This window comes from Pezoporus wallicus, unplaced genomic scaffold (assembly GCF_028554395.1).
Source record: "Pezoporus wallicus isolate ANWC-B61680 ecotype Strahan unplaced genomic scaffold, APGP_CSIRO_Pwel_v1 contig_4191, whole genome shotgun sequence".
NCBI lineage: Eukaryota > Metazoa > Chordata > Aves > Psittaciformes > Psittacidae > Pezoporus > Pezoporus wallicus.
This window is the reverse complement of record NW_026641383.1, coordinates 6547491-6574878: the sequence shown is the minus strand read 5'-3', so window position 1 is coordinate 6574878 and position 27388 is coordinate 6547491. Positions and strand designations below refer to the sequence as shown.

General features: G+C 39.0%; 1 protein-coding gene across 1 annotated transcript; it reads right to left on the bottom strand.

Annotated features, from left to right (window-relative positions):
• Positions 1–3914: 3914 nt before the first annotated feature.
• On the bottom strand, positions 3915–26857 carry TMX4 (thioredoxin related transmembrane protein 4). The gene is made up of 8 exons (XM_057423411.1): positions 26664–26857; positions 17680–17795; positions 12516–12561; positions 11381–11509; positions 10359–10404; positions 8072–8173; positions 5555–5618; positions 3915–4344 (listed from the first exon to the last, which is right to left on the bottom strand). Exons 1-8 carry the CDS (start codon positions 26855–26857, stop codon positions 4058–4060), a joined length of 984 nt encoding a protein of 327 aa, XP_057279394.1. The 3' UTR covers positions 3915–4057.
• Positions 26858–27388: the final 531 nt, after the last annotated feature.

Here is a 27388-nt window from a genome sequence, read left to right as displayed (position 1 = left end):
ACAGCTACTCAGGATACTCACCTGAAGAGAATGCATCTGTGAACTTGATCTAATAGTTGTTTACATCACCCAAATACTTGCACTGGTGGTTCCTGGTAGTTACTTCCTCCTCCTAAATCCCATTTCTTTAGCAATGGCTGCTTGCTGTGAACTACAACCAGATGTGCCATTTAAATCTTTACACTTCTTTTTTGGACACATCATGCAGAGGGATGTCCTGCTGCAAACCAGATCTGTGAGAGAGTTAGCACACAATTTGAAATTAGTGGATTTCTCAGGGAGGGAAAACCCAACAAAACTAACATAGAGATGAAGCCCTCAAGGGTTCAGTTTCATTATTTTGTGCAGCAGCCTGCACTTGAGCCCCTGCTGCATTTTATACCTTCAAAAGCATACAGCTTAGCCTAGAGAAACGTTCAATCTAGGCATGCTTCTTCCAAGCATTTCTTCCCACTCATGTAAGAAAGAAGCAATTGATTAATGTATAGGTTTGGTTTAGAGTATAAGAAATCTTCGCAAGTCACAGTATCTATTATTAACATCAAGAGCAGTTTAAAAAGGAATCATCTTTTGTTAACTACACAGATGAGCCATCTACACACCGAGAAAATGAAAACTACAACATCCTCATAAATACAAAATTTATGTGGAATTTCAGTAAAAAACCCCGTAAGTATAAATTTGCAACACCTTTTTATATAAAAGACAATCCTGTATAACATTCCCATGAAGAAACCCACATAACAAGTGTTGCCCAGCACAGCTGCAGCATATACAGAGTATTCCAAGACACACATACAAGTTTCACCCAGATCTCAAGGACGGGAGCTCTGGATTTCCAGCCTCTTTACAAAGTAACCCGCTGGATTTTCGGAATGACTTGCTTTTAAGCATTCACGTTGAGCTCCAGCAGGGACTGGTTTTCAGAATGGCATGCATCCTATTTGAAATTTAAATTGGTTCTCAAAAAAAAAAAGAAAACCCCTCAAGTGATTTTTGACATACAGCTCTGGTTTACAAGCCTTACAGCCCTTTTGAACAGTGTTAGGAGCAGCTTCTCCAAGGACATTTTGTCTATACTGAGGCTGCAAGAACAAGTTAAAATTAATCATAAGAGAACAGAGATAACAGAACACTCAGATTGCACAAAAGGTTGATACCGACTTTTTCTGTTGGAAACACACCAAGTTTAATACTATTGTAATAGTCTAATTAGTACTATACTTGCATGATTCAGGCAAAAGATGTTTTAGTGGGAAAGAAACCTCGTTCTGGAAAGTACATTAATATTACACTTTTACAGCATAGCTAATGGTCTTCCTGTTAAGCACAAATATAGCTTTTATAATGTTTTCTGCTTGTTTGCCAGATAAGCATTAGTCAAAGTTGAGTATCTCCAGTATCACGCTACAATATTTTTCCTACAAGTGTAAAACTACATTGGAGATATCAATGCAACCATAGCACCTATTTGTCTGAAATCTTTGTCACAATTTAGTGATCTTTCTAATAAGATACTTCAATACATGTCAAATATAGTCAAGCCTGAATTAGCAGCAATATTGCCTACTTTATTAGTTGAAAACACCCGAGTAACGACATGCATACTATGTTCAAGAATCATAGGCTGGTCTGGGTTGGAAAGTATCTTAAGATCATATTGTTCCAACCCCCTGCCATGGGCAGGGTTGCCTCACACTAAACTATAGCTCATTTCCAGACTCACAAGAGATAAACTGCTGTCACTACTTAATCCCTACTCATCAGACAGTGATCTTACAGTTAGGTCTATTCAACAGAGAATACTGAGTATTTTCATTTTAAACTATCCAATCTTAATGATGATGTGAAAGACCAGATCAAAGTCGCCATTACCTGCGGTGAATACAGTCCCACATGTTTTTCAGTGTCTGGTACTTTTGGGAATATATATACTCTTATGCAAGTTCATGTATCTGAACATACACATCAACTCCTGCTTCTCTCAGGGAATATGGTTAAAGTTCTGTTTTTCTTTAGGCTTTTAAGAGCTCCTGATGAACAGATAACAAACAAAGCAAATACAGAATGGAAACAACAAATCTGTATTCTGAGCTTTTCAGTGCACAGTTCTTCCTTCTGGACTACAGTAGCCACAGTCTCCTCCATTTTTGCAAATAAAAGCTTAGTTTGAGTTTAGTTTTGGGGTTTTTTTTGGATTGGTTTTATTTTTACTTTTTAAAGAAAAAAGCTGCTATGTACCTCAACTGCTACTGAGTTCTGCTGTCTGCAAGCGTCTATGATTGCCCCGTTACATGGGACAACACCCAAATACCACCAACTGTTCTCACTACAGTGCAATGTATATATATATTATCAAGTGTATGTTGTCACACACGTGAAAGTGTATTTATATGTGTCCACTGTATGAAATTCAAGCTCCAGATTGAGAACATTCTTTTTCACAATTCATATTCAATATATGCAGTGTAATTTTGTTCTTTGTGCAGACAAATGCAAAGTTTCTACCATGTATTTCCAAGACATAGTATGCAACAAAACATAGACAGGAAAAGTTGAGTTTTCTTAGGAAATGTGTTCTTTATGGGCACTGAAAAAAGGAACAACAAAACTTTCAACACAAATTGGCCTTATTAATTTCAGTCTCAAAAGAAACCAGCATTTTGCACTTGCAACTTGCCTCTTTAATGAGAGACAATCTCACCTGTGATTACTCTTGCAGAGCAAGATGAAATTCATGCATGTTAGCAAGGTTTACACAATATAGACTATAAAAATTAATCAAGGTTAAGACACATCTTAAGCAGTCACACATCAACAAAACAGAAACGTACAGGATCTCACTGTAGGTATTTCTTACAGGAAAACAAAGCCTTATATATTAATCAAGTCAAAGGAGGGAAATACTGACTTGAGTTTTCTAACCACACCTAGTGCTGTCTACCTGCAAGCTGTTTTCACTTTAAACAGTGCAATAGACATATGTTTATCTTGATATAAGAAGAAAAAGCATCTCCTTACTACCCACCTGTGCCCCTCTCTTTTCCTAATGTGCTGATTCCAGTGGCAAAAAGTAGAAAAGCAATCAAAGGTTAAAACCTTAAGTGCCTCTTCAGTTACTATTACTAAAGCAGTCAGCTTGAGTTCTGCCCCAAGTATTCTGAGTGGGAAATGGCAGAACTACACTGCATACGACAAGCTTGTACTGGCAAGAAATACACAATGCAAAGTGAGTATTTCTTGCTTCAATCTCTTGAAGGGGAAAAAGGAAGAAAAAAGTCGTGCTTTGGCAAAAATCCCTCCTGACCAACATAATTTCCCTTAAGCCTTTTAAAAAGTTCAAACGTATCTTAAACATTTAGCTGCCATTCTTTCTGAGCCTGAGGTTTTCAATTACTTAAACTCCTTAGGTCAAAAGACTCGGCTGACAAACTTGAGCTGTGCAGCATGAATTACCAACAACTGGAAAACCTGGGGGCACACTGCATGATAAAACTTCCAAAACAAACATTAATAAAAATGAAAGAGAAAGGTGCTTCAGTTGAAAGTGATAAAAATAAACCCACAGTACACAACATTTAATAGAAGACTAGTAAGGTGCCTTCTTTCACTACTGTATCACTTAGCTAATGCTTCTGTGGCATTTGGAAACAATAAACATTCAGACAGGAAAGTAACAGTCTAACAAGATACTGTGAAGAATTAAAGTCCTGATCTTGCTTAGGTCAATGCTTACAGGAACACAAGCACAGATACCATTTTACAGCTGGTGAACTGAGACTTATGTCCCTTTTCTCTTAGAAGACTTCAAACAGATATGATATGCTTATTTTGATTGTCATGGCTAAAGTTATACAACACACAGCATCTGTGCTTAAAAAACAAAGTAAGCAAGCATTAAAAAAAATAAAAAAAAAATAAAACTCCAAACAACAAAAAGTAACCCACAGAGGTTTTGTGTAAACACAAATGACAAATCAAGTGTAAGCTTCAGCTTCAGACCCAGGGTCTGATATGTCTTTGGTCCAAGTATACACAATACACCACTGAAAAAACCCTACAGTCCATTATCAGCCACCTGATTCTTACGCTGTCTTACTGAGCTTTCAGTCTCTGAAGCAGCTAAAGGCTGTTCACTTATGTCTTCAATTTCTTCTTCCCCCGATTCTTTTCCAAGTGCTAAATCCTCCTGTGAGTCATCAGCACTTGAATTTGCCGCATCTTCCTCATCTGAGACATCTTTTACGTCTGCAGTCCCCTCTGCATCATCTGCGGAAAGCTCTGCAGCCTCTTCCTGTTCTTCTAATGCAGCATTCTCTACATTATCCTTTGTAATCGCTTCTTCTGAACAAATCAAGAGATTCAAATACTGAAGTTAGAATGAATCTTAGGAGAATGTCTATTAAAGTTACAGCACCATGTATGTATTCTGAATATACATGAACTTTATTACTGCAAACTTGCACAGGACTGCATTCTCTTTATCTTTCAATCATTTCAAATAAATCTCCAGTAGTATTTCTCTCCCATTTTCATTTGTTTTTCTTGCATATTGGGCAAAGATAGCATTCATTTTGTTCCACCAAGTTACAAACTAAAGACAGCAATTTTACTTGACTCCCCGAAGAGGCATAATTATCAGACAAATCAAACACTTAGGTAAGCCAAGTGGACAGCATACTGCTCCAGTATGCATAGGTGGGCTTTTCTTCTGATAGTGAGGAACATCTAAGATTTTGAAGATGGTGCTTTTGCACACATAAGAATTCTAGATTGGGCTAAAGTCTTATCGTCAAGTGTCACAGATACATCTTCAGCTTCACAGCAAATACACACAAATGTACACAACTACAAAACAGATTTCAGTACAGTTAAGTTTTGACTTCACTTAACACAAATGTACCAAAATGTGTTCTGGAACTTAACACACATTTGGTGCTGACAAGAGAATATTTTGTGTGCAAGGTTTTGCCTCCCATGTTCATAGGGAGCAAAATAATATTCAAAAGCCCTCCCAACTAGGATCAGGAAGATGTGAGTAGTGTTATTTTATTTTAAGGAGATGCAATACCTTCCCCTGTCTCCACACCTGCAGTCTCTGGATTCATTTCATTCTCTCCATCTCCTCCTTTCCCCAACAACAAATAATTAAGACAATTTAACAGGTTCAGAATGTTGCATCTCCTAATATAAAATATTCCCTATATTAGGATGTGGAAGTGTCCTGCCAAGCAAATTCCTTTTGTATTTAAGCAACAGGTCTAGGGAATAGGCACCTCCATAAAATACACAAACCAGTATCTCCCTTCAACACTGAAAGCTAGAGCAAATTACTGCTGGGTTTTGGGGTTTCTTTTCTTTCTGCTTTGCTATCTTCCAGGTGGATATTCCGATATCAATATTTTAGAGCCCAACATATTAATCTTTGTCAGTGTGACTAAAATGAATACCAGGATTACTGGTTCACATCTAAGTTCTAGACAGTGTACTGCCCTCCCTCCTACAAGTTTACATTTAAACCTACAGTACCTCACCCACTTAAAAGAGTACTTACCAGATGTTTCAGTGCTGTATCTTGACTTGGATGGGCAAAGGCAGTCTGAAATCAAAACCAGCATCTGCATAAAGATAAAAAGGAAAGACATTTATTAGCAGATCATCCCAACAGTTCCTGCACTTTTAAGTAATTTCTTACTCATCCTTTTAAGATAGACGTACAATAAGATTTAGAAAATTATATTCTCTTCCTCAGAGATAAAACCTAAATAAAAACACTGAAAGAATGTTTTCTCAACGTATACCAACCAACATTCTCTGTTTTCTAATACAAAGTTTCTGCCTCCTACTTCCCTAAATTTATTCAGTATTGGAAGTGCTGGCATCTGAAGAAGAGAAGCCCAAAACACAGCTGAGTATTTTTATTTATTTAAAACTTAGGAAATCATCTTGATCGAGATTTTATGTATTTCAGGGTGTTAATCCAACCCTACCCCAGCTCTCCAACACATGATGTGCACTTCCACCTTTTGTGCTTGTTATTTAAAGCAGAACTTCAAATGCACAGACGATATTTGTCTCACTGTTGCATGCTAAGAATAATGCAAAGGGGAAGAAAGAGAGACAGGGGAGACCATGTTAAAGAAATACACTTCAATCACTGGAAAGCTTGTTAGAAAAAGCTGAGATTAACTTTACATTTTTTCAGCTTTTTCATTTTTTATTTATATTTTTAAGTGAAGGAAGAATAAGGAAAGTTTGTCTTAAATCTTCATATTCATTTGCTCCTTGTTACACCGCCTTGATTTGCACTCATTTGGTGATGAAAGTTAAAATAAAGAAAAATGCAACTATGTAAATTGTATAATCAAAGAGTTTTGCTCACACAGAACAATTCTGTACGTGTGTATAAAAATGTGTCTAAACACACAAATTGCTTTGAAAATCAAATCCCTATACTACCAAGAACACACTCCTGATTTTCTTTTATCTCACTGATTTTTGGCCTGAAGGGCAGAGATCCAAGTGCCAGAAACAACTTTTACACCTCCCACATGAATTTAGCAGCTAGTTAAACAAGTCAGTTAAACCAGTTATCAGCATAACTGCTTTAAACCACATTTGTAGTTGCAGAACACACTCGTGGATCAAACAATTAGTCCAAAAGAATCACGGAATGGTTTGGGTTGGAAAGGACCTTAAGATCATCCACTTCCAACTCCCCCCTGCCATGGGCAGGGACACCTCACACTAGACCATGTCACCCAAGGCTCTGTCCAACCTGGCCTTGAACACTGTCAGGGATGGAGCATTCACCACTTCTTTAGGCAACCTGTTCCAGAGCCTCACCACCCTCACTGTAAAGAGCTTCTTCCTGATATCTAACCTGAAAACATCTATTCCCATCTATATCACCTTTTCCAGCTCAGTTTCTCATTTAATATTGATATTTGAGAGGTCACAGAGCCACGCCATTCAAATATTCCAAGAGGAAGTAATCCCCAGCTCCACAGGTAAAGCAATTCTGGACTGTTTCCACTGATGAAACAGAGAGCTCAGGATACGGTCCTTAATATTTGCATATATAGCTAATAGGCTTGTCTGAAAAAACCTTCTGCATGTTTTAGGGATTGATATATGAATGCACCAGTTCTGATGCAAGAGAGATCACATTTTTCAATTAGTAATAAGAAGTCAAACCAAAAGATCATGGGGAACATAAAAAGTGAAGTCAGATTTCATTAAAACCAAGCTGTAACCACAAAGCTATGCCCAGGAATAGAGTAAATCACTTAAACCCCGAATGTTCAAAGCCTTAAAAAACATACTTCCATCCTTTTGATTAGGAGTGCAGCAGCACACTTAAATTGCTAACTCCCACAAACATAATCCCACTCCAGCTAATAAAAATCCATCAAGACAGCGTTTTTAGAAAGTTAAAGGCTTCACACAATTCTGATCACATGCATTCAATCTTTAAGTACAAATTCTTACAAGAGGATGATATAAAACTCACTTGTTTAGGGGATGGGCTAAAGAAATCTAACTTGAAGTATGGATTGCATAAAGAATTGAACTTATTTGAGTGAACCAGTCTCAACCTTTACCAGACATAGGCTACAATACTGGAGAGTGGATCTGCAGTACTGAATACTAGAGAATTTTACTAGAAGAGACTAGACTGTTTCAGTTGGAAGGGACCTACAATAATCATTTAATCCAACTGCCTGAGCAATTCAGGGCTGCCCAGGTTAAAGCATGTTATTATGGGTATTGTCCAAATGCCTCATAAACACTTACAGGCTTAGGGCATCGACTACATCTCTAGGAAGCCTGGTCCAGTGTTTGACCACCCTCAGTAAAGAAATGCTTCCCAATGTCCAGTCTAAACCTCCCTGGCACAGCTCTGAACCATTCCCATGCGTTGTATCACTCGATACCAGGGAGAAAAGAGACACCATTAAAATAAGGTACTTCAGTATATCTTACCAGTTGTTTGTTTTTTTTTTCCACAATTTAATACAAAGCAAAAGTTCTAGGCAACTGAGAAAAAGAAAGCAATATGTTTTCTTACCAAACCAAGGAGCAGGCCAATCAATAAAGTAACTAAGATGAAGACTGCATATGACATCCAAACATGCATTCCAAGAGTGCCAGTGAAGTAGCTATGAATTTGCTGGAAATGAGAAAAAGATATTTAATAACTTCATACCTAAAACTACTTGTGATTTACACTGCTGTCACCATTACATAAATTGATCTCTAAGACCTTTCATTTAACAGTATTTACACTCAAGTCTTCTCTCTCAAGCCCTGTTCACCCTGGAATGTCATACTATAAATCTTTTGATACCATTTAAAGCTTGTTTTTCTTTATGGAGTTGTTCACATTAAGAGGCTTTTTAAGCAAGAGATGACAATTCCTTCTTCCTACGATACTCAGCATTCGAGATGCCATATGTCATCTTACTGTGGATAAATGTATGAGGAAGCCTCACAGCACACGGGAAAATATCACAACATTCTTTATCCTTATATTCTGTAAGAAAGTGCCAACTGTCAAAGACAGAATGTCTGATGATGAACCCACAGCATGAACCTGTGCATTTGTTCTTACAGCCTGTGTTGTAGGAATGAGACCGCACAGTAAGCACCCATGATAACTACAGTCACAGCACTACAGAAGTCTATGAAGCCGATTATTTAAGAAAGGTAACCTATAACTTAAACATTTCAAAACCAAAAAAGAAACCAAATCAGGTTTAAATCAAGCGTCCTTTCATATTCACTTCATAAACACACCACCAAGTAAAAAAAATTAACTTCATGCAGAGCTTCATCCCCATAATTACATCTGGGAAGCAGAGTGGTAGACACTTAGAAGCTGCACAAGATCAAAATACATCCTTAAATTTGGGAGTTCATTCATTAACTAAAATTACACCATTTAGTTCTTATGTAATATCTTTAGTTCTTAAAAGGAGCCACTCTAAGCAGACACTGAGTGATTTCACTTATAAATTAAAGAGGATAACCCAAATACAATATTAACATTTCTTTGAAGTCTGTTATTCAAACCTACAAATCCAACTGACTGAACATCACATTGAGTCAGACAGGCTGGTAGGAAGTGAACAATGACATCAGACCTCTTCCAAAAGCATATCCATTAGAAAACGAACCACTATCAACATTTTCTGAAGGTTAAATAAAAAGACCCTTGAATTTCAGTATTTAAATGTCAGAACAGCTTCCAACATTTATTAAAGCATATGCAGGAATGGCACAGCAGAGAGTGAGGAAATGTATAGCTGTAATATTCATCTCTCGGAAAGCAAATTAGAGAAGGTTTCTTCCCAGAGCATTTAATCTTTCAGGAAGGAAACTAGACAGAGACAATATCATTACACAGCAACCATGGCAGAGAAATGCTAGAAGGCTATGAAAAGTTAGTATTATCCAGTGAAACAAAGAATCAAAGATAGCCTGCACAGGAAACCTAACAACTGAAAGTTTTGTTTGACTCTGGGTAGAATACTCACTTGGAAGCAATACAAACTCTTTCAAACTCTATTATATTAATTTCTTGTAGCACGTTATAATACAGTCAAATACAGTCTCTCAATCTTGGCTAGACTTGAAGATTTTGAGGAAGAACAGTACCAAAACTGGAAAGGTCTGAGAAATCTCAGTATTTGCATGCTACAGGAAAAGCTTTAATAGCTCCCAAATTAAAGTATCTTGAAACATGCTTAAGTTCCAAGCATACTTCAGGGTATGTTAAGAATTTATCCTTTACTGCTGATAATTACTGTCCAATTTTGTGTTGTTCCTATGCAAATGGCATTGAGTTTGAAATCCAGACGCAGAAATTCTTGCTAAAATAATAAAACCATTACCCTCTCTTCTCCTGTGCAATACACTAGATGCAAACAAACTGCAGAAGAGCATGATTTACAACTCTGAAAATTAACCTGGATATAGCCTTCAGGAAGAGTATTAAGTGAAAGAACCTGGTAGATACTAAATATATTCCTGTAGTTTACAGCCATTTTTGCAGCAGCTCTCAAAAAACTACTTTAACCTGTTAGCACACTTTGATAGGACATTTTAACTATACCAAGATAAGAACAGTAAGTATTTTCAGTATTAATAATCTTTATAATCAAACTGCTATTTTTGGCTTAGTCTATTAATACTGCAGAATTCCAGAGCAAAGATATGATGCAGCAAATGTACAGTCAATGTAAGGAAAATTTAAGTCTCATAAAAGGATAATAAAAATATTCAGTTAGGTTTTGACTTCTAAACAGATTATTATTTTAAGGGAGGATGGAAAACACTACCACACAGTTACTTACTCTGATATATTCGGAGAGGTGAAATAGCCCTGCCATGCCATGCATCCTAGAAAACAAAAACAGACGGAAGAGGTTCTAAGAGACACAGGAATTGAGATACACAACAAAACACAGGGACTAGAAAAAGATTCTATAGACTTTCAATGCCATTCAGGCCCCAGTAACTGTCAGATGAAGGCTACTGCAAACAGACACATTTTCTCTGCATTATGTTCATTTAAGCCAGCTCACTGCAAAACATTGCAGCAAGGACTTGAAAAATATCATTTTAGCATAATCAAGAAATAGCATTTCCAAAGCTTAACCCTGTGCAGTCATAACTGCCTCTTCTCCATCTCACAGCAGCACGTAGCCCTGTAGCTCCTCTCCCCATTACTAAATATCCTGCAGCTCTCCCTCATTCTCAGATGAAAAATAAGGGCACTCACTGGACCTTTGACAGGGATTTACACATAATAGCTTTAACCGGAATGAAATTCAGGCCACTCACATCTTTGGTTCACCCTTTATCTCATGCAGGCATTCTATGCTATTTCAAAGCAAATCCAATGCTCTGAAAACAAATTCTGATATAGTGTGTAAGCGCTACACTGTTTCTTATTTCAAAGGAGGACACAGGACTTCCTTGTACACAAATAAAGAAAAAATCCTTCAAGTTATAGGCTGCCTGCCCCAAATAGCCACAAGTCCTGAAGTAATAATCTACATAAACATGCATTTAATTCCAGTACTCAGCAGATATCAAAACTCACACATAATGCTCAGTGGCTGAACTTTCTTCCTATATGTACTTCCAAAGATGATATAAATAAGCCTTAGGAGGCATGAACAAAAGCAAATGCAGAAAATAAACTGCTTTTAAAAGGTGGGAAACTGAAAAGTAGGCTGTCAATACAGATTGCTTCTGCAAAGCCTACATGTCTAGGGAATAAAGGCCTTTTGTCTATAAGCTGTCAACATAGCACCCTAAATGAATAATGAGCTATAAAACATGTTTCTTGTTAATAAAAACAAAGCGTTACATTATAGAAGATGGAGACTTCCATCCTGCCACAGGCTCCACAGCTTCCCATTTTCTCTCTAAAACATAACCTTGAAGATCTTCCAATGTCCGTGAGCCTCGGTATCTGCGAAATACTCCATCATTGGCACTGAAGAACCAGAAACAGGCATTAACAGAGATATCCCTTAAACTGTATCCACGGTAAAAAAAAACCAAACCCAAAACCAAACCACCCCAAAATCCCCATATACATTATCTATAGATTTGACTTGCTCAAAGTTGAACACCTAAGCATTTTCAGTATGCTTTGAAAATGAAATCCCTGCTGAAAGTCTCAGTTTCTAAGCAGCATGAGCTTTTTGCCATTTATTAAAACTGCTCTTTTTCTTAAATATTCACTCATGCTACAGCACATACAAAGCATAAGGTTGACAACCAAACCGTTTCTAGACACAACTTAGAATACCATGATTTAATTAATGGTTCAGTGTTTAAAGGATGACATCTTACTGGAGAAGAGATACAGCAAGCATCTTTTTTATCTGTTTTTAACAGTATTGATAACAGAGAACATAATAAAGTCACTTTAACTAAAGTCTAAGATGAGGACTTCATACAATCAAAATTCCTGCAATAACCTGAACTGAAATAAAAGATCAGTATTCCTTCATTTTCACTACAAGTGACAAGGAGGAGGAATTAGCTACATATTGGTACTGAGTCAACAGATGAAGGTTTCTAAGCAGTAACAGAAGCAGCACAACAGTGGAAAATTTCTGTACTGTTTTACATGCAACCTATGTAGTCATTTATTCAAATGAGAAATTTTAGTGACACTTCGATAAGGTCAAGTATGTCTGCTCGCATATTGTCAGGTTTCTAGAAGGCAATGCTGCAAACCTGCAGCAGCTTTTACAACTGATACTAAGTACTGTTTCTGGACTGAAAAAGCATCACTTCAGGTACAAAACTGTAGGAGAACCGTCTATCTTAAGTTAAAAGTACAACCTTTCTGTTCATTAAGTTCCTAAGAATGTTTTAGAGATTGACAACAGTGAAATAAGCCAGTTGTTCATCTTCCATGCCACTGCTCAAACAGGACAGGAAAAAATATATACGGGAACAGGCAACTGTTTCTAGTATGACACACTTACTGGTAAATTGTAGGAAGTGTTGTGATAAAGAAACGACCACTCAAGCCTAGAAAGAGAACAAAAAAACCATATCAAATAGTTAGATAAATCTGAAATTTCTCAGCATTCTGACTTATCTATAAATACCTACAAATCTGTACTTGTAGATTAGAAAGCAGCAGACTGCATAATCACTCTTTTGTAAATACAGGTTAACAGTTTGTCTTCAAAAATGCTACAAACTGTAACAGACGCCAAATATCGCCAACAAATTAAGGTAAAATGCTGATCTTGAAGAATGTTTACTGCAAGGTAATTTTTCTACACAGATTTCTTAAATCGGTATCTGCACACAGCTTAAGTTGCTGACCAGACCAGCAGTGTGCCCCTCCAACCAAGACAAAGAAGAGCCATACTAACACACCCATAATTCCAGGATGCTGTGTGCTTGTGTCTGTGCATAGTCTCATTCATATGACCTTTGTTTCATCTAGAAAGTGGGGCCACAACAGAAGACAGCATTGACAATAATGACTTACAATCCATCCTCTAGCTGACTAGAAGTTATTACCTCCAAATGATCCCTACATACTGCATAACCAGTCATACCCTGTAGAAAGGCTCAATCTCTTTCATAAACATGACTGTAGCAAGACAACATTTTGGATGTTTCTAGGTTCTTATCCTTCTTTTGTATACATCATTCCTCTCTAGCTAAATACAGATGGTATGTGAACAGATCAACAATAAAGCTTCAGATGTCTTAGTATTCTGTAAAATACTGCTAACTTAAGACGTAAGAGTCATTTCTGCACCATCCAGAAGGGTGGGTCACAGAATCACAGAATGGTTTGGGTTGGAAAGGACCTTAAGACCATCTAGTTTCAATCCCCCACCATGGGCAGGGATGCCTCCACACTAGGACCATGTTGCCAAAGGCTCTGTCCAACCTGGCCTTGAACACTGCCAGGGATGGAGCATTTACCAATTCTCTGGGCAATCTGTGCCAGTGCCTCACCACCTTCACAGTAAAGAATTTTTTCCTTATATCTAACCTGAACATCCCCTGTTTAAGCTTGAACCCATTACCCCTTATCCTATCACTACAGTCCCTCATGAAGAACCCCTCTCCAGCATCCTTGCAGGCCCTGTTTTGATACTGGATCATGCCAGCATTTTGAGCATCAGACATAAGACAGCAGAAAGGGTAAAGGAAGGTTGAAGCAGGGCTTCAAGAGGCTAACTAGAATTAATCTCCACACTGAAAGTGGCTGTTTCACTGACTGGCAAATACATAGCAATCTTTTTACAAGTATCACTAGCAAATGAAAATGTAACTCACAGGACAGAGTAAAAAAACCAAACCAAATCATCTAAAAGCAGCTTGAGGGGCAGAAGGTGTTTGAAGTTCTCCAGCCTTGCACTCAGTATTGCTACAGAGTAATAGATGCCAGGGCTTCCAGCTTCACTGCTGCATTAGGTACACTAGATCCCCCAGCACATGGCTCAGCTGTAAAGCAAAAAGCCCCCTAACATCTCACAAGCAGGCTGGCTGTACAACTCCACTAGCCAAGCTGTCAGCTGAAGATATTCTCTCCACTCTGCTTCCAAATCTGAAGAAAGTCAGGGCTACTTGACACTACCACCTCCTACCAATTAGAAAACATGCAAGTGAGAGGAAGAACACACACCTAAGTGCTTTGTAATACCATTTATTATTCAACACATCAATTTAAAGACTGCAGGAATGAAAAATGTGCTACTAATGGAGTTTATCTGGGATGAAAAGAAAAGTAATTCAGAGATTATAACCCCTAGATACAGAGTCTAACTCCATTAGTAAGGGCTAAATTCCTCTAGCCAGCAACTGCCATTCGTACAAAGTATCAAAGTAGAGTACAAATCAGTTATTTAACTTTCTTTTTATAAAGTTCTGTGAAAGTCTTTTGGGAAATTAAGTCCTAATTTGGCTTTCAATAAAGCAAACATCTTTTGGCACAAGGAATAAGCTGTGGAAAAAGGACTGAAGCAAGAGAGTTTCTGTCTTTAGAGACAAACATTAGCCAGACTGAACTAAGCCAAGTACATTCAAAAGTTTCAGTAGTAATGTTTTTCCTAGTGTGAATTCCCTCATGGAAGAAGCCAAAAATGGTTATGGGCTGGGATTTTTGTTGTTGCTGTTGTTTGGGTTGGTCAATGGGATTTTTTTTTTAAGATGTTTAAATCAAACCAAGTACAAGCACCTTTAAGGTTCCAAAAAGGAAGCCATCTTCATTTCAACTTTTCAGCTTTCTGCCTTTATTGCTATGACAGTCAATGTGGTGGAAAACTATAAACCAGCTAAAAGCTGTGCCAGCACAGGGAGGTATAAAGTAAACAAGAACACAAGTGTACAGTAGAATTAATCAAGCAGACAGCACAGCTGCACAAGAGAAACCTAGGTGGAGTGCCATAAAGAACATTATGAGCTTAAGAGCAGAGAAAGTCACAGGAATACGGAAAAGAGTCTCTGAAATTCTTACAAATGCTAGTCAGGCAAATAGGAAACTAGCTCTCTTACCAGTAGCCTAATCTAAAGCTACCATCAACAGTCTCGGAATAAACAATGACATCTATAAAATATAAAAATCTTTTTGCCAAAATGCATCTAACCACCCCCCCAATTTTAGTTGGAGGTTTGTTGCTTATCCTTTGATCAGTAAAACCAGTTGTGAGCAGCCAGCTATAAAAGGCTAAGAACAGACACTAAATCGGCCTTGTGTGCTTAATACAAACTTGAACCGGGTAGTTAACTTGAAATACAATTAAGCATCTGTCTTTGCTTGCAAATCAAACACCGACATGCACCCACTATGAAGTCAACAGCTACTCAAGAACAGGAGAAAGCCTTCAGTATTTGCACACACACACCCTAAAATACAGAGAACACAGATGTCACCTAAAAATACAGCTGCTTTCATCCAATAACTACTCAAAGAAGATTACAGAAGATGCAAGAAGTCTTGTTTTAACAGCTAAATATTGGGATTTGAAGCTTAAAGAAGACTCCACAAATATACAGAACTTTAAGATCAGGAAGCATCTCCATTACTTGATGTTGAAATACTGAGTGTTTCAATAGAAAAAAACGAAACACTAAGCACTACAAGATCAAGCAACTGAAATATGCTGTGAATCCATTAAAGCTCTGGTGGACTTAGTATTTGGGCATCTGCTGTAATTAAGCACTGTGAATGGCTACTTTCTCCTGCAGGCTTTGGAAATGTAATTTTATGCACCTCTGCACTCATCTAGTGGTTTTCCTCTCATTTAATGCATTTCTTACTACTTTCAATTTGATGAAGGGGTTATATAACTAAAGCTAATTAAGGTACTGTCGTGCAAGCAAGAACACGAGATAAAGCCCTTAAGCACACCAACCAAAAGGCTGAAGCATAAGCCTATTGTAAAAATACCTCAATAACTTTGGAAAGCTTCCAAAGGAGCTCATGCATCTTCAAAATTACATCAGCACCAAAGGTTAAATACGTAATAAATCTCTGTTAGTTTGGGTATTTGTTAGTTTTAGAAGAGGCTGCAGTTTTCATGCTTTGTGCTGACCTGAATATTTCAGGCATATTACACTTGCTTTGATACAAATTCATCACTTTGGGTCAGTCCTTTGACTTGCAGAAGTCAAACATTCTCAGAGGTCAAGACTCTCAGCAATTAGAAATTGAAATATTTAAAGAACTTATGGTTTAAAGTCACATTTAAGGTCTTAAGAACCTGGCATCACTCAGCAGTCAGAAAAATTCAGGGCAAAAGAAAGCATCAAGTACGTGAGCCCTTCAGATACCAACATGACCATTCGAATTTTTTTACCAGGAAGAAAAATTTGAGACCTTAAGTATTTTATTTTTAGAGCCTTCATTCTTAGAAGTGCATTTTTAAGTCTGTCATAACCAAATCCACAATCAAGATGGAAATCCTTTTATTTGAATATTGTATAAGCAAAAGAATTCCTGTCTAATTGGAAGAAAAAAAGGACAGGATTATAACAAAACCCAATCTGCAGCCTTAACTCTGGAGTAATCATTAGCTTGTTAATGGGAAGGAGTTGGCTTTAAATTTACATCTATGAAAAAAGTAATATTTAAATTCATCTGCTTAATATACAGTTAAAAATTAATATACACACTAAAGGAGAGCCCCACATCAGCAGCTTTTTGGCATAAGGTTTTATATACTTCTAAACTTTTAACAAATCAGTAACCCATACAAGGTTTACAGCAGATGTCATTTTCTTGTGAACTTCAATTGCTGTATCTGAGACCAGAGTTTAAGTAATTTCCCTGCTGTTAATTTGACAAAGCTCACTTGTTCAGTGTGTTTTCAACTAATGGACATGTTTTCCATATACTTTTAATGGTTAAAAGTAAAAATCAGTAAAGCTTAGCCTTTTAATTCTAGTAATATCTCTGCCTAACCCCATCAGTCTTTTGATACTGCCGATAAAATCTTTTATCCCCTCAAAGCCAAAACAAGCACGAAGCACTCCCAAGAGATGCAGAGGTTTAAACAATATTGGTACTGCTTACACAAACGTGTTCAGAACTTTTGAGGGTGTCACTAAGGGAATAAATAAGATTGTATTCATGTTTCAGTGGACAGTTAGGAATCCCCTTTTAGAAACACATTTGCAGATGTGCATCACCAACAGAAAACAACAGTGACATCTACTTTAAAGCACTACTAAAATTAAACAAGACTATCATGCAGCACCATCATGGAAACAGTTAAGAACTTATTAAAGCCGGCTCACCCTGTGGTAATGTTACCACACCCTGAAACTCTCTGTAACTGGAGGCTACAGAACTAGATTCTCGTGCGGATAGTTTGGAGAGAAGAATGAGACAGGCAACAGCTTTCAGTGAAGTAATTAAAATAGAGAATAAGCCCCTTTTAAAACAGTATTAAGCCAGATAATTCCCCTAGTTCATTAATACTTCGAGTTTATAAACTTAGGTTCAAAGGTATGAACTCTATGGAGAAACAAAATGTAGATAACATTATTTTGATTTAGAAACCTCTTTTCTGACTTGGCTGGTATCCCAGGTATTCCAGTAAAAGAAAGCACACCCCAAGATACTAAGTGGTACTTATAGTAAATAATCCCTTTCATTATAAGTGTTTCATACCGTACCTGGTTCTTGAGTGACATCCACCTTTCCAACAGTGATATCTAGATGTTCACTTTCCCTTGCAAAATTCTCCCATGTCATTTCAATCTGTCGACAAGCTGAACACCAAGGAGCATAGCTGAAGAGGGAAGACAGGTTAAATATATATTAAATATGTATCAATCACAAAAAAAAATTAGCATTTTTCTTCAAGTCTGCAAAGACAATCAAGTAGGTTTCTTATCAATCTCTACATTCCTCCTCATGTTATTAAAACCAGATCTCCACAGATTTGAGAAATTCATATCCAAGGAAGGCCCACACCATTTGTGATATATTCTATTTGCATATGAAGTAAATCCATTTCCGTGGCAGCTATCTGAATTATTGAAGCCAGGCTGTCCTCTGAAGTTTTATCCTTCACTGTAACACTTTGCATTGACTTCCTGCATCTCAGAACTTCTAGAAATTACATTTGCCTTAGCCCACTACTCAGTATATCCAAACATTCCCTTTCTGACAGCATGTTTTGATATTTAAAAGGAGTGCATATCAAATTCCTACTGCTCAGACCGAATGTCCTTCTCAAGTCTTGTTTTCCCCCCAGGATTAATTTCAGCAAAATAAAAAAGCTTTTTTCAAGAGCTGAGTTTTCTATACTACTGACTGGAATAACCAAACTAAGTTGGCAGTTCTTACTGATAGTATCAACACAAAGAACAGACAGGCTGAGAAAGTTGGGGCTGTTCAGCCTGGAGAAGAGAAGGCTGCATGGAGACCTCATAGCAGCCTTCCAGTATCTGAAAAGGGGCTATAGGGATGCTGGGGAGGGACTCTTCATTAGGGACTGTAGTGACAGGACAAGGGGTAACAGGTTAAAACTTAAAACAGGGGAAGTTTAGATTGTATATAAGGAAGAAGTTCTTTACTGTTAAGGGTAGTGAGGCACTGGAATGGGTTGCCCAGGGAAGCTGTGAATGGTCCAACACTGGCTGTGTTCAAGGCCAGGCTGGGCAGAGCCTTAGGTGACATAGTTTAGTGTGAGGTGTCCCTGCCCATGGCAGGGGGGGCTGGAACTAGATGATCTTAAGGTCCTTTCCAACCCTAACTATTCTATGATTCTGTGATTCTTCTAATATGAAAGGATAATATCAGATAATGTTTAAACGCTGATAACCCCCTATTTGCCATCTACACGTATTTTACCACAACTTGGCTGACAAACTCTGTGTCAAACTTGTGCAGCTGGCAATGGTCTAGCATATACGCAATTAAGGTAACACATAAAAGCTAGGTATAGCATGTAACTGAGCCATGGCAATTGGCCATACACAAACTTACCCTTTTGCAAAGGAAAAGATACCTGTACATGATTTAAGCTAATGCACTGGGGGGAGGGGGGTGGGGGGTGGAAATGTATATATGCAGATTTCCAGTAGCAAAAGTTGTGGGTCTAGAGACACACTACTTCTCACAGTAATCCATAGATGCTACCACACTCCTCATCCATTGTTAGCAACAGAAACAAACTTCTTCATGGGCAGAGTCCAATATCCTTGTCAGCCACATAACTACTACAGTCTAACTGGGACCTCTAAAAGGAACTCCCTTACTACTTCAGTTTCTCTGCCACTACTACTATCTGACCTAAAGAATGGCACTTCCTGTTCTCTGGGTCTCTTCTGATCAGGAATATTTACTTTGGTAGTGGCTGTGGACAGAGATCTCCCCAGCCACCTGCAGATGTTTCATGTAAATAAGACTGAACCTAAACCACATAATTCCAAACAGAAGAGACAGAATCCAACTTATTCTGATTATCTCATGGCAATTTTGAAACCTCAGTATTTAAAAAAGGAAATTGTGACATTTGGAAGTTAAAAGGATACAACTTAAAAATACATGTTGTATTTAACTGTACTAGAAATTTATGACTCTAAGTATGAAAGAAACCTTGGTTCTTCGAATCGACATCATTCTGTGTGAGAATATCCCAAAAAAGTACATAAATCTTTTCCTGCCAAGAAACAGACCCTTGGTATCTTAAAAAGATGCTGGAAACAAGTTTCACATGCAGTGCTGTTTGCCATTGTGCTGCCAGCCTATAGGGGGCTTTTAGAATCATAGAATCATACAATAGTTAATAGTTTGACAGATACTGTATTATTTCATGACAGTAGCTTGACTGATAAGTAAGAAGCTCCATATATCCATCAGATAATGCTGCTGATGTCACTCTAAAATGAAAGAATGAAGTTGGAATGGTTTCTAAAGGCAGCTTCTCTAAATGCATCAAACTCACACCATGAGATGTGCATGATTAATAACTCGTTAGCCTGTTTAAGGCACTATCTGATGTTGAAACAGAATTTTGGGCCCTATCAACATTTACATTTGACATTCATGAGCATTTCTCCCAACTGAAATCAGGTGAAATATTCATTATATATGGCTGATATTAATGTAATTATAAATATTTTCTTTAGCTCAAAGCAGCATTAAAATCCACCTATTTCACAGTTTGGTTGTCACTGAACATAACAGCAAACTTCACAAGCAGCCTCAGGTCATTGGCTTCCTAGTTTTTATTATGAGCACTGGATATGGGATGGCAACAGTCACATCTGATGCGACAAGATCCATCCACTCATGCTGAACACTGGCATAGGCAATCAGGATTAAAATATTTACTTTACATTCCTGAAATTACATGTCCAATTTTGCCAGCCAGTAAACACCCCGTCCCTACACATATACAAGGGAGAGCTTACAATGGATATCAGATTTTTCAAGAGTTACCACTGTTTACTTTAATAGCCTCACTTTTCCAAGGTTTAATGTCTTCCATTTGTTATGCAGCATTTGAAGCACTAAGGAATCCAGGACTGCCTTAATGTTTCTCCCAGTCTTTAAACCTTTCTTTCAGTAAGTTACAGAAGAGTAAAACACTTAGGTCACGTTTATCAAAAGTTTCCAAAAGCTTTCTGCACCTTGAAGAAATGAAGCTTAAGGAAGTACTTTATTTCAATGTGGGCTTCTAATGAATCCTTTAGAACTGTGGCTGATTCGTATTCCTACAGGAGTCATTGTATAACTATCATTCTTATACTCCCCAGACAAAAAAATCTGTACGAGTATAAAAGCAGATCCATGTGTGTGCTGTGAAACCAGCCTGCATTATTTTTCATCAAGTCATAAGACGCAAGACCAGGTCACTTATAAAAGCAGATGTAACCAAATTTCTCAGGCCATACTCCACAGACACACAAAGACATAACTAGCACCTTGTTAACACCACCGAACTTGGGGGCTGTTGCTCCAGCTTCTCCCTTTGCACAAGGGGGTACCTTTAGCCATTAACTTGTTTTCACTGTGCCCTACAAATGTGCCAAATAAACATCACTCAAGTCTTTCCAATTTAAAATCAAAGTCCTTTGGAATTTAAATCAAGACCTGGGCACCTGGTTAAGGAATTTTCAGTATCCTGTTGCACATTAAAAGCAATTTACTGAACTCCACATTTAAAAATCAGATTTAAAACACCACATAACTGTAAATTACACATAGCCAAGTTATTCACTGCAGGCAGGTAAAGCCCATTTCTCAACACGTATTTCATTTGTGGCATTACCAGACCTCTTATGTAGCACAAAGTTTTACAATTCAAATATCCTCACTGTCTACTCTCCACTAATAAAACAACTATTTATCTTTTGGTCAGGTGCATTGCAAGAACAATTGACCCAAGTGGATTATTATCACTATTTCAAAGTAGCTGGGTGTTTTCAAGTTCCTACTCCAATCCATTACAACACCTGATGCTTTTTCAGACAGCATAAAGAAAGCAATCCAAAAGCAAAATTTCAAACTCTTAAAGTCAAAGTCTGTGTCTATCTCTGATCTACAGCATAAAAGATGAAAATTTGGTTTACAAATACCAGCAATTTCACTGACGGCTGCAATAAAAAACATACTTCAGTTAAAACTAGGTGGAGCAAATGTGCCATTCACTAGAGTTGATCAGTAAACTCAGAATGACTTCACTAAGATTTACTGATTTTCCCACTCCAAGCCACCAATCCCCTTTCTTGTAATTGCCTGGGTAGTGAATTCACCAATTCACTCATGTTCAAATGAATGTAACTGTCTCTTTTTATCTGCTTTCTTGCTAACACTATCAGCAGCAATCAGACGTAACCTCAAATACCATTCTACGCTTCGATGGCAATTCCACAAAGTTGCAAGAAACCAGGAATAAAGGAAAAAGCAGCTTGTGGATACAAGCAGGAGAGGCCTTGCTGAAGAGAAAACAGCAAATTAGGCAAAAGGAAAGTTTCCCCATTTAGCCTAGTTTTTCTTGATCCAAGACACATAGCTTACCGGAAACCAAGCTATTCGCTGGGTTTCAGATTCTGAGTACTATTAAAATTTGAGGTTCAAATGTTGAGAGAGTACCTAATAAGCTGCTAAAAGCAGTATCAGCATGAAATAATTACTACTTTTAGTCTTTTAAGTAGCTTTGCCTTATGGCTATAGATTTCATAAGCATACAAAGAAAAAAAGAGTGCCTGTTGTCTTTGGGTGTTACCTTAAGGCTATCATTTGATCCCTCCTTGCCCCTAAACACATATAGGTCTTGAGGGAGGATAGGCAGCTTTGTAGTTTCAACAAACAGTAAGCTTCAGAAGGTCAACTGTATAGTTTTAGTCTAGTTTTTGAGTGAGCAGGTGGTACCAAAGATACAAAAGTCAGTCCCTGTAATCTACCGAGACCTGCACCACAATAATACATGCTCCGGAAGCTGACAAGAAGCTTTCTCCAGTGGGCCAAAACCCCTCCAAAACAGTCAGGCAAGACCTCACAATGCAAAACCAGCTGCTCCACAGAAGTTAACCAAGTTTCTTTACAAGCTGCCAAATGCCCAGCTATCTCAAACAGCAAACAAAGGAGGTTTCTTCCCTGGATTCTCCAGCCAAGCCTCACTCACATGCCCTAGATCATGGGTGAGCCTGCTGAAATGACAACACACCAAGGACCACTCTGGGGAAGCTGTTTCAGGACGCAAGCTCAACATCATGAATAGCTCTGCGATGAACTACAAGCCAAAGCATATTCTCCAAGTTAACATATCAACTGCTATTTCCACTTGTTAAACAGCTCAGTAATGAAATGCATTTTAAACTTCCAAGAACAGGATGAGAAGCAAAGCAGGGTATATCATAATTATTCATTATTCAGCTCTCTAGTTTCAAAAACAAGAAAAAGACAAGAATACCATCTGCAATTCAAAAAAAGACCCCAACAACTTTCCATTCAAAAGCTTTTTGTTTTTTTTTAAAGATGGAAAAATTATTTTTAAATCAGAAAGCAAATCAATCACTTAAAAATTATGTGGAATCTTCTAGAACTTCAGCAGATTAAGTTCCATCATTCCACATAGTTTTGTTCCCTTCTATAATAGTAGGGCATCTGCTACCAGGATATTTCAGTTTCACATTGTATCAACTGCTGTTCAGGCAATGCACAGCACAGTAATGAGCCACATGTTCAGTTATTAAATAAGAGTCCATAGATAATTTGGTCACTTCCTCTGATCCCAGTCAAGAGGGCTGCAGGTGCTTCAGAACCAGAGCTTTGTTAACTTCATTTTTCATTCCCTTACTTTTTAGTTGTGTAGTGGTGGTTTTGTTTTGGGTTATTTTAGGGATAGGACAAAGAGAAACCTGGATACCAACAAACTGAGAATGAGTAAGAGACTATACTGTCACAGGTGACAGAAAAATCCCAATCGTACTGAACTCTCAGTTACAGTTAAGTTACAGTGATTGTTAAATCATTTTTAGTATTATTCAAAAGTTTACTTACACAAAGTGGTTTAATGCTTTTAAACAAATGGCTTGAAACATCTAAATACCAAAACATATAGACAGATTTGCAGCACACTCCCATAAAACTACAGACAAAAGTGCTAATGGGAGGACGGAACCCTTATGATAATCTGTTTTACTAGATAGGGAGACAATGTTTAATGATAAATGACAATTAGAAAATAAACTATAGGCCTAGAAATTAGGTATGATAAACAAGCCTTGAAAACATCACTATTGCTTACACTATTCTCTCAATTTTCAGCTGGCTAGAATTAAAATAGAAGATAAACGATTATTTTTTAGATACACACAGCACTAAAGTTTGTACTGAAACAAGAAGGAACCAAAGCATTTAACACCCTGTTTGGCAACTAAAGTAGAGTTTTCTCTGATGGGCAAACACCTAAAGTACTGCATGTGCAACAGAAGCATATTAAATAGTTTCATTTGTAACTAGAGGTACAAAGCCTACAAGTTTATTGTTGAGGGGGTTGTCTGTTTGTCTGAATCTACTGTTAAATTAAGACAAATCAAGCTTGGAGCAAGCTATGTGTCCAAATGCAAAATGTACTTTCAAATGAACAGACTAGAAATTTTCCATATTCCTGACACGCACAATATTAAGGACAAAAGAAAAACTCCTCACATTAACAAATCATTATCTTGCAGCTACAGACTAGAAACAAGTCAATAAGGAAACCTTTTGAAACGGTTCCTTCCAGCATCATGCTCACAGCACTTCAGTGAGGATCTGTGTGCTGCGATAGTAACGGTAAGTAAAAAGTGTTGCAATATCTTTCAGGAACACAAAGTGATCCAGATGTTTTTATCAATGAAATGCAGCAGTGCTTCCAGTGCGTACAATTTTGTCAGCTATGAATAACTAAATGCTTTCAGCCTAGTCAGCTAGGAGGGATGAAGGAAGAAAAGTCCCATTTAGACTACAAATCCCACACACAAGTAATTTCTGACTTAAGTTTCTCTCTTTGTGCACCTGAGAACAATAACAAAGTGCTGGCATACTTTAACGTATCTACACTACTTTCACAAATCCAAAGCATGACATCAAACAGAAGTAGTAGCACTCATTACTACCAGGGCAGAAGGCTTCAAGCCTTTTTAGACACAATTAGAAATCTCAAACTCTCACTAACAGAACAGCAGCATCGAGTTATCATCCACAATAAAATGAACAGTTCTTTCTCATTTGGAAGAAAAGCAGAAACTGCTAGAATTGTACCACAGAAAGCAGCACGGAGAGCCAAGGGTCTTTCACACATCAAACACTGTACATAAAAATAAGCCTATTTCAAGCCATGCAGCAACATGTACCATATTCTGCTATAAAGCTAACTTCGCCACTGTCGCTACTGTCAGCTACTTGTCACTCCAAACCACAGTACAATCTTTCAAGTGAAGTAAAGTCTCACAGGATTCCAACTTTCACTACCCCAACCATACTGATTTCAGTCAGTTCCTCTCCTCTTTCTTCCTCAGAGGCATGCCCCACTAATTATTTAAGTATTTTCTCTTAGAAAGAGCTCTGAATCACCATGGGTAACCTTTCTCCTCCTTAAGACTCACCAACACGTGTATGAATCAGTAACTTTGAAACCACAGCTTGCACACAGGACTAGGATGCCAGAAGTGGAAAAAGTTCCATTTACAAAATAAACTTATCTTCTCCCACTCCAAGATCATCTCTTCTCCCACTTTTTAGAACACAACAAATGAAAAGGGGAAAAAGGTACTCAAAATCAAATCCAAATCCTTAGCCACAACAGTGAGGATCCCTGGGTGTCTCAATCAACTATTTCAGGATTATTCTCATCTCTTCACTGATTAATACCAGGTGTCCAGTAGGATTCTGAACAGTAAAGCCCTCGGGGAAGTGACAGTCCCTCCCCCAAATAAGAGGCTGGATAACTCAAATCCAGTATTAAAAGAAAACTTAAAGCAGCTGGGTAAGTATTTATGAGGGAACACAAGCTCAGAGGTTGATGGGCAACTCAGTTTCAAACTCAAGAACTTCCACAAACAGCAGCACACACGCCCCAATAAAATCCTATTTCATAACTGCACAACACACAGATATCATGTGAGCATATGGCCTACTTAAACTACTTTTTTAACTGCTATCTTTAAACAACACTCAAGTTCCATTCCCCCCTTCTGAACATAAGCAGGTGAGCTAGCCTCCAACAAGAAAACTTTACCTGGGTTTCAAGAACAGTATCATGCTACAAGTGAAGCCATGACACCACTATAGTTAGTCAGAAGCACTTAAACATGTAGATGCCCTCAGTGACATGGTTTAGTGGTAAACTTGGCAGTCCTGGGGTGATGGTTGGACCTGATCATCTTAAAGATCTCTTTCAACCTAGCTGATTCACGATTCTATGAAACCCCCAGCCAGCAATAGGCAGACCTTTCTATCTATCACCAGAATAAAGCAACATCAGCACTGAGAAGTTAATGAAAGGTGATGAATCTCCCTTGAAGACACAGATCTCTTCCAGACCAACGCAGCCAGCAGTGAGGGTACCAGGGTGTTGTGTAACACACACAGTTCAGAAGCCTGCTTCTACTAAATATTACCTACCAAATTCGGCCTTCCTCTCTTGCACAGAACCCAGCAAAAGTCCCAAACAGGTAAGCAGTGCAAGGTGTAGAGCCCGACACTATTCCCTAACAGCCAGTTGCCTTGAACAACACCGCCGATAAGCTCACTGAAATGTGCCCGGTTTAACCTTGGGGTGCACTGAGCCCGCTCAGGACGAGAACCTGAGGGAAAGCTCCTTTTACCCGATCATCTCAGGTAAGGTGAACGTGTGCCTGCAAGCCCAGGGCCCGCAACGCTTGGTGGAACCGGGGACCATAGCCATTAGGAATCCTTCCCTGTGTCCCTCAACACCCTTCCCGGGCCTGCCACTGCATGGGGCGGGTAAGGAGCGCGGCCGCTCCCGCACCCCCCTCAGCGGGACAGGAAGGCCGGCACCGCCCGGCCCCTCTCCGTCCGTACGGATGCATCCCGGGACGGGCTCCACGCCGACCACCCCATACAGGGACTTCCCCCCATTTCTTCCCTCCCGTTGCCTGTGATGGTGGTGGGGTGGGGGAAAGCGGCCGTTACTCACAACTCCAACATCCACTGGCCCTGCAACACCAGGCTCCAGTTGGAGCCGCCCAGCACTTGCACGCGGCTCCGCGGCTCGCCGGGGCTGCCCGCCCAGGGCAAGGACGAGATACCGGCGGCGGGACCCAGCAGCCCTGCGAGGAAGAAGAGCAACAGCACGGCACCAAAAACAAACCTCAGCCCGCCCGCCGCCATGTTCCACCCGCCCGCCCTCAGGAAGTGAGGGCGCCAGCGGAGGCGGGGCCCGCGCGGGGGGCGGGAAGCGCGCGGCGCGGCCGTTGGGCGCGAGCCGCCCCCTGAGGGGACCTGTGGTACGGGACGAGCCGGCGGCGGTTCGGCACCGAAACCGGGTGGACCTCGGTGTCACCGGCGCGGAGGGAGGCTGCAGGCCCGGCTCCCGCTGCAAGCAGGAGCGCACTCGGCAGGTTCATGAGTCTTTCTTCTATTTGGGCGCCCATAACGGGATGTTCAAGGTTCTCAGCGAGTTCTGAGTGATAAAAACTGGTAAACGCTTGACTGCGATGCTGTTAGCTGCCAGCCCTGTCAGGCTGCAATGCAGGATCGTGTTTAAGTGTCCTGGCAGCCTGAGGTCTTCCCTGTGAGGGTGCTGAGGCGCTGGCACAAGGTGCCCAGAGAAGCTGTGGCTGCCCCATCCCTGGCAGTGTTCAAGGCCAGGTTGGACACAGGGGCTTGGAGCAAGCTGCTCTAGTGGAAAGTGACCCTGCC

Bases quoted from the DNA above. Each gene is read 5' to 3' on its own strand.
- TMX4 (XM_057423411.1), bottom strand. From the start codon at position 26,857: ATGGCGGCGGGCGGGCTGAGGTTTGTTTTTGGTGCCGTGCTGTTGCTC. The intron at 10,405-11,380 runs GTAACGCTTTGT...TTTGTTTTCTAG, and splicing joins AAGTCTCCATCTTCTATAAT to GATGCATGGCATGGCAGGGC. The intron at 5,619-8,071 runs GTAAGAAAACAT...ATCTTTATGCAG, and splicing joins TTGGCCTGCTCCTTGGTTTG to ATGCTGGTTTTGATTTCAGA.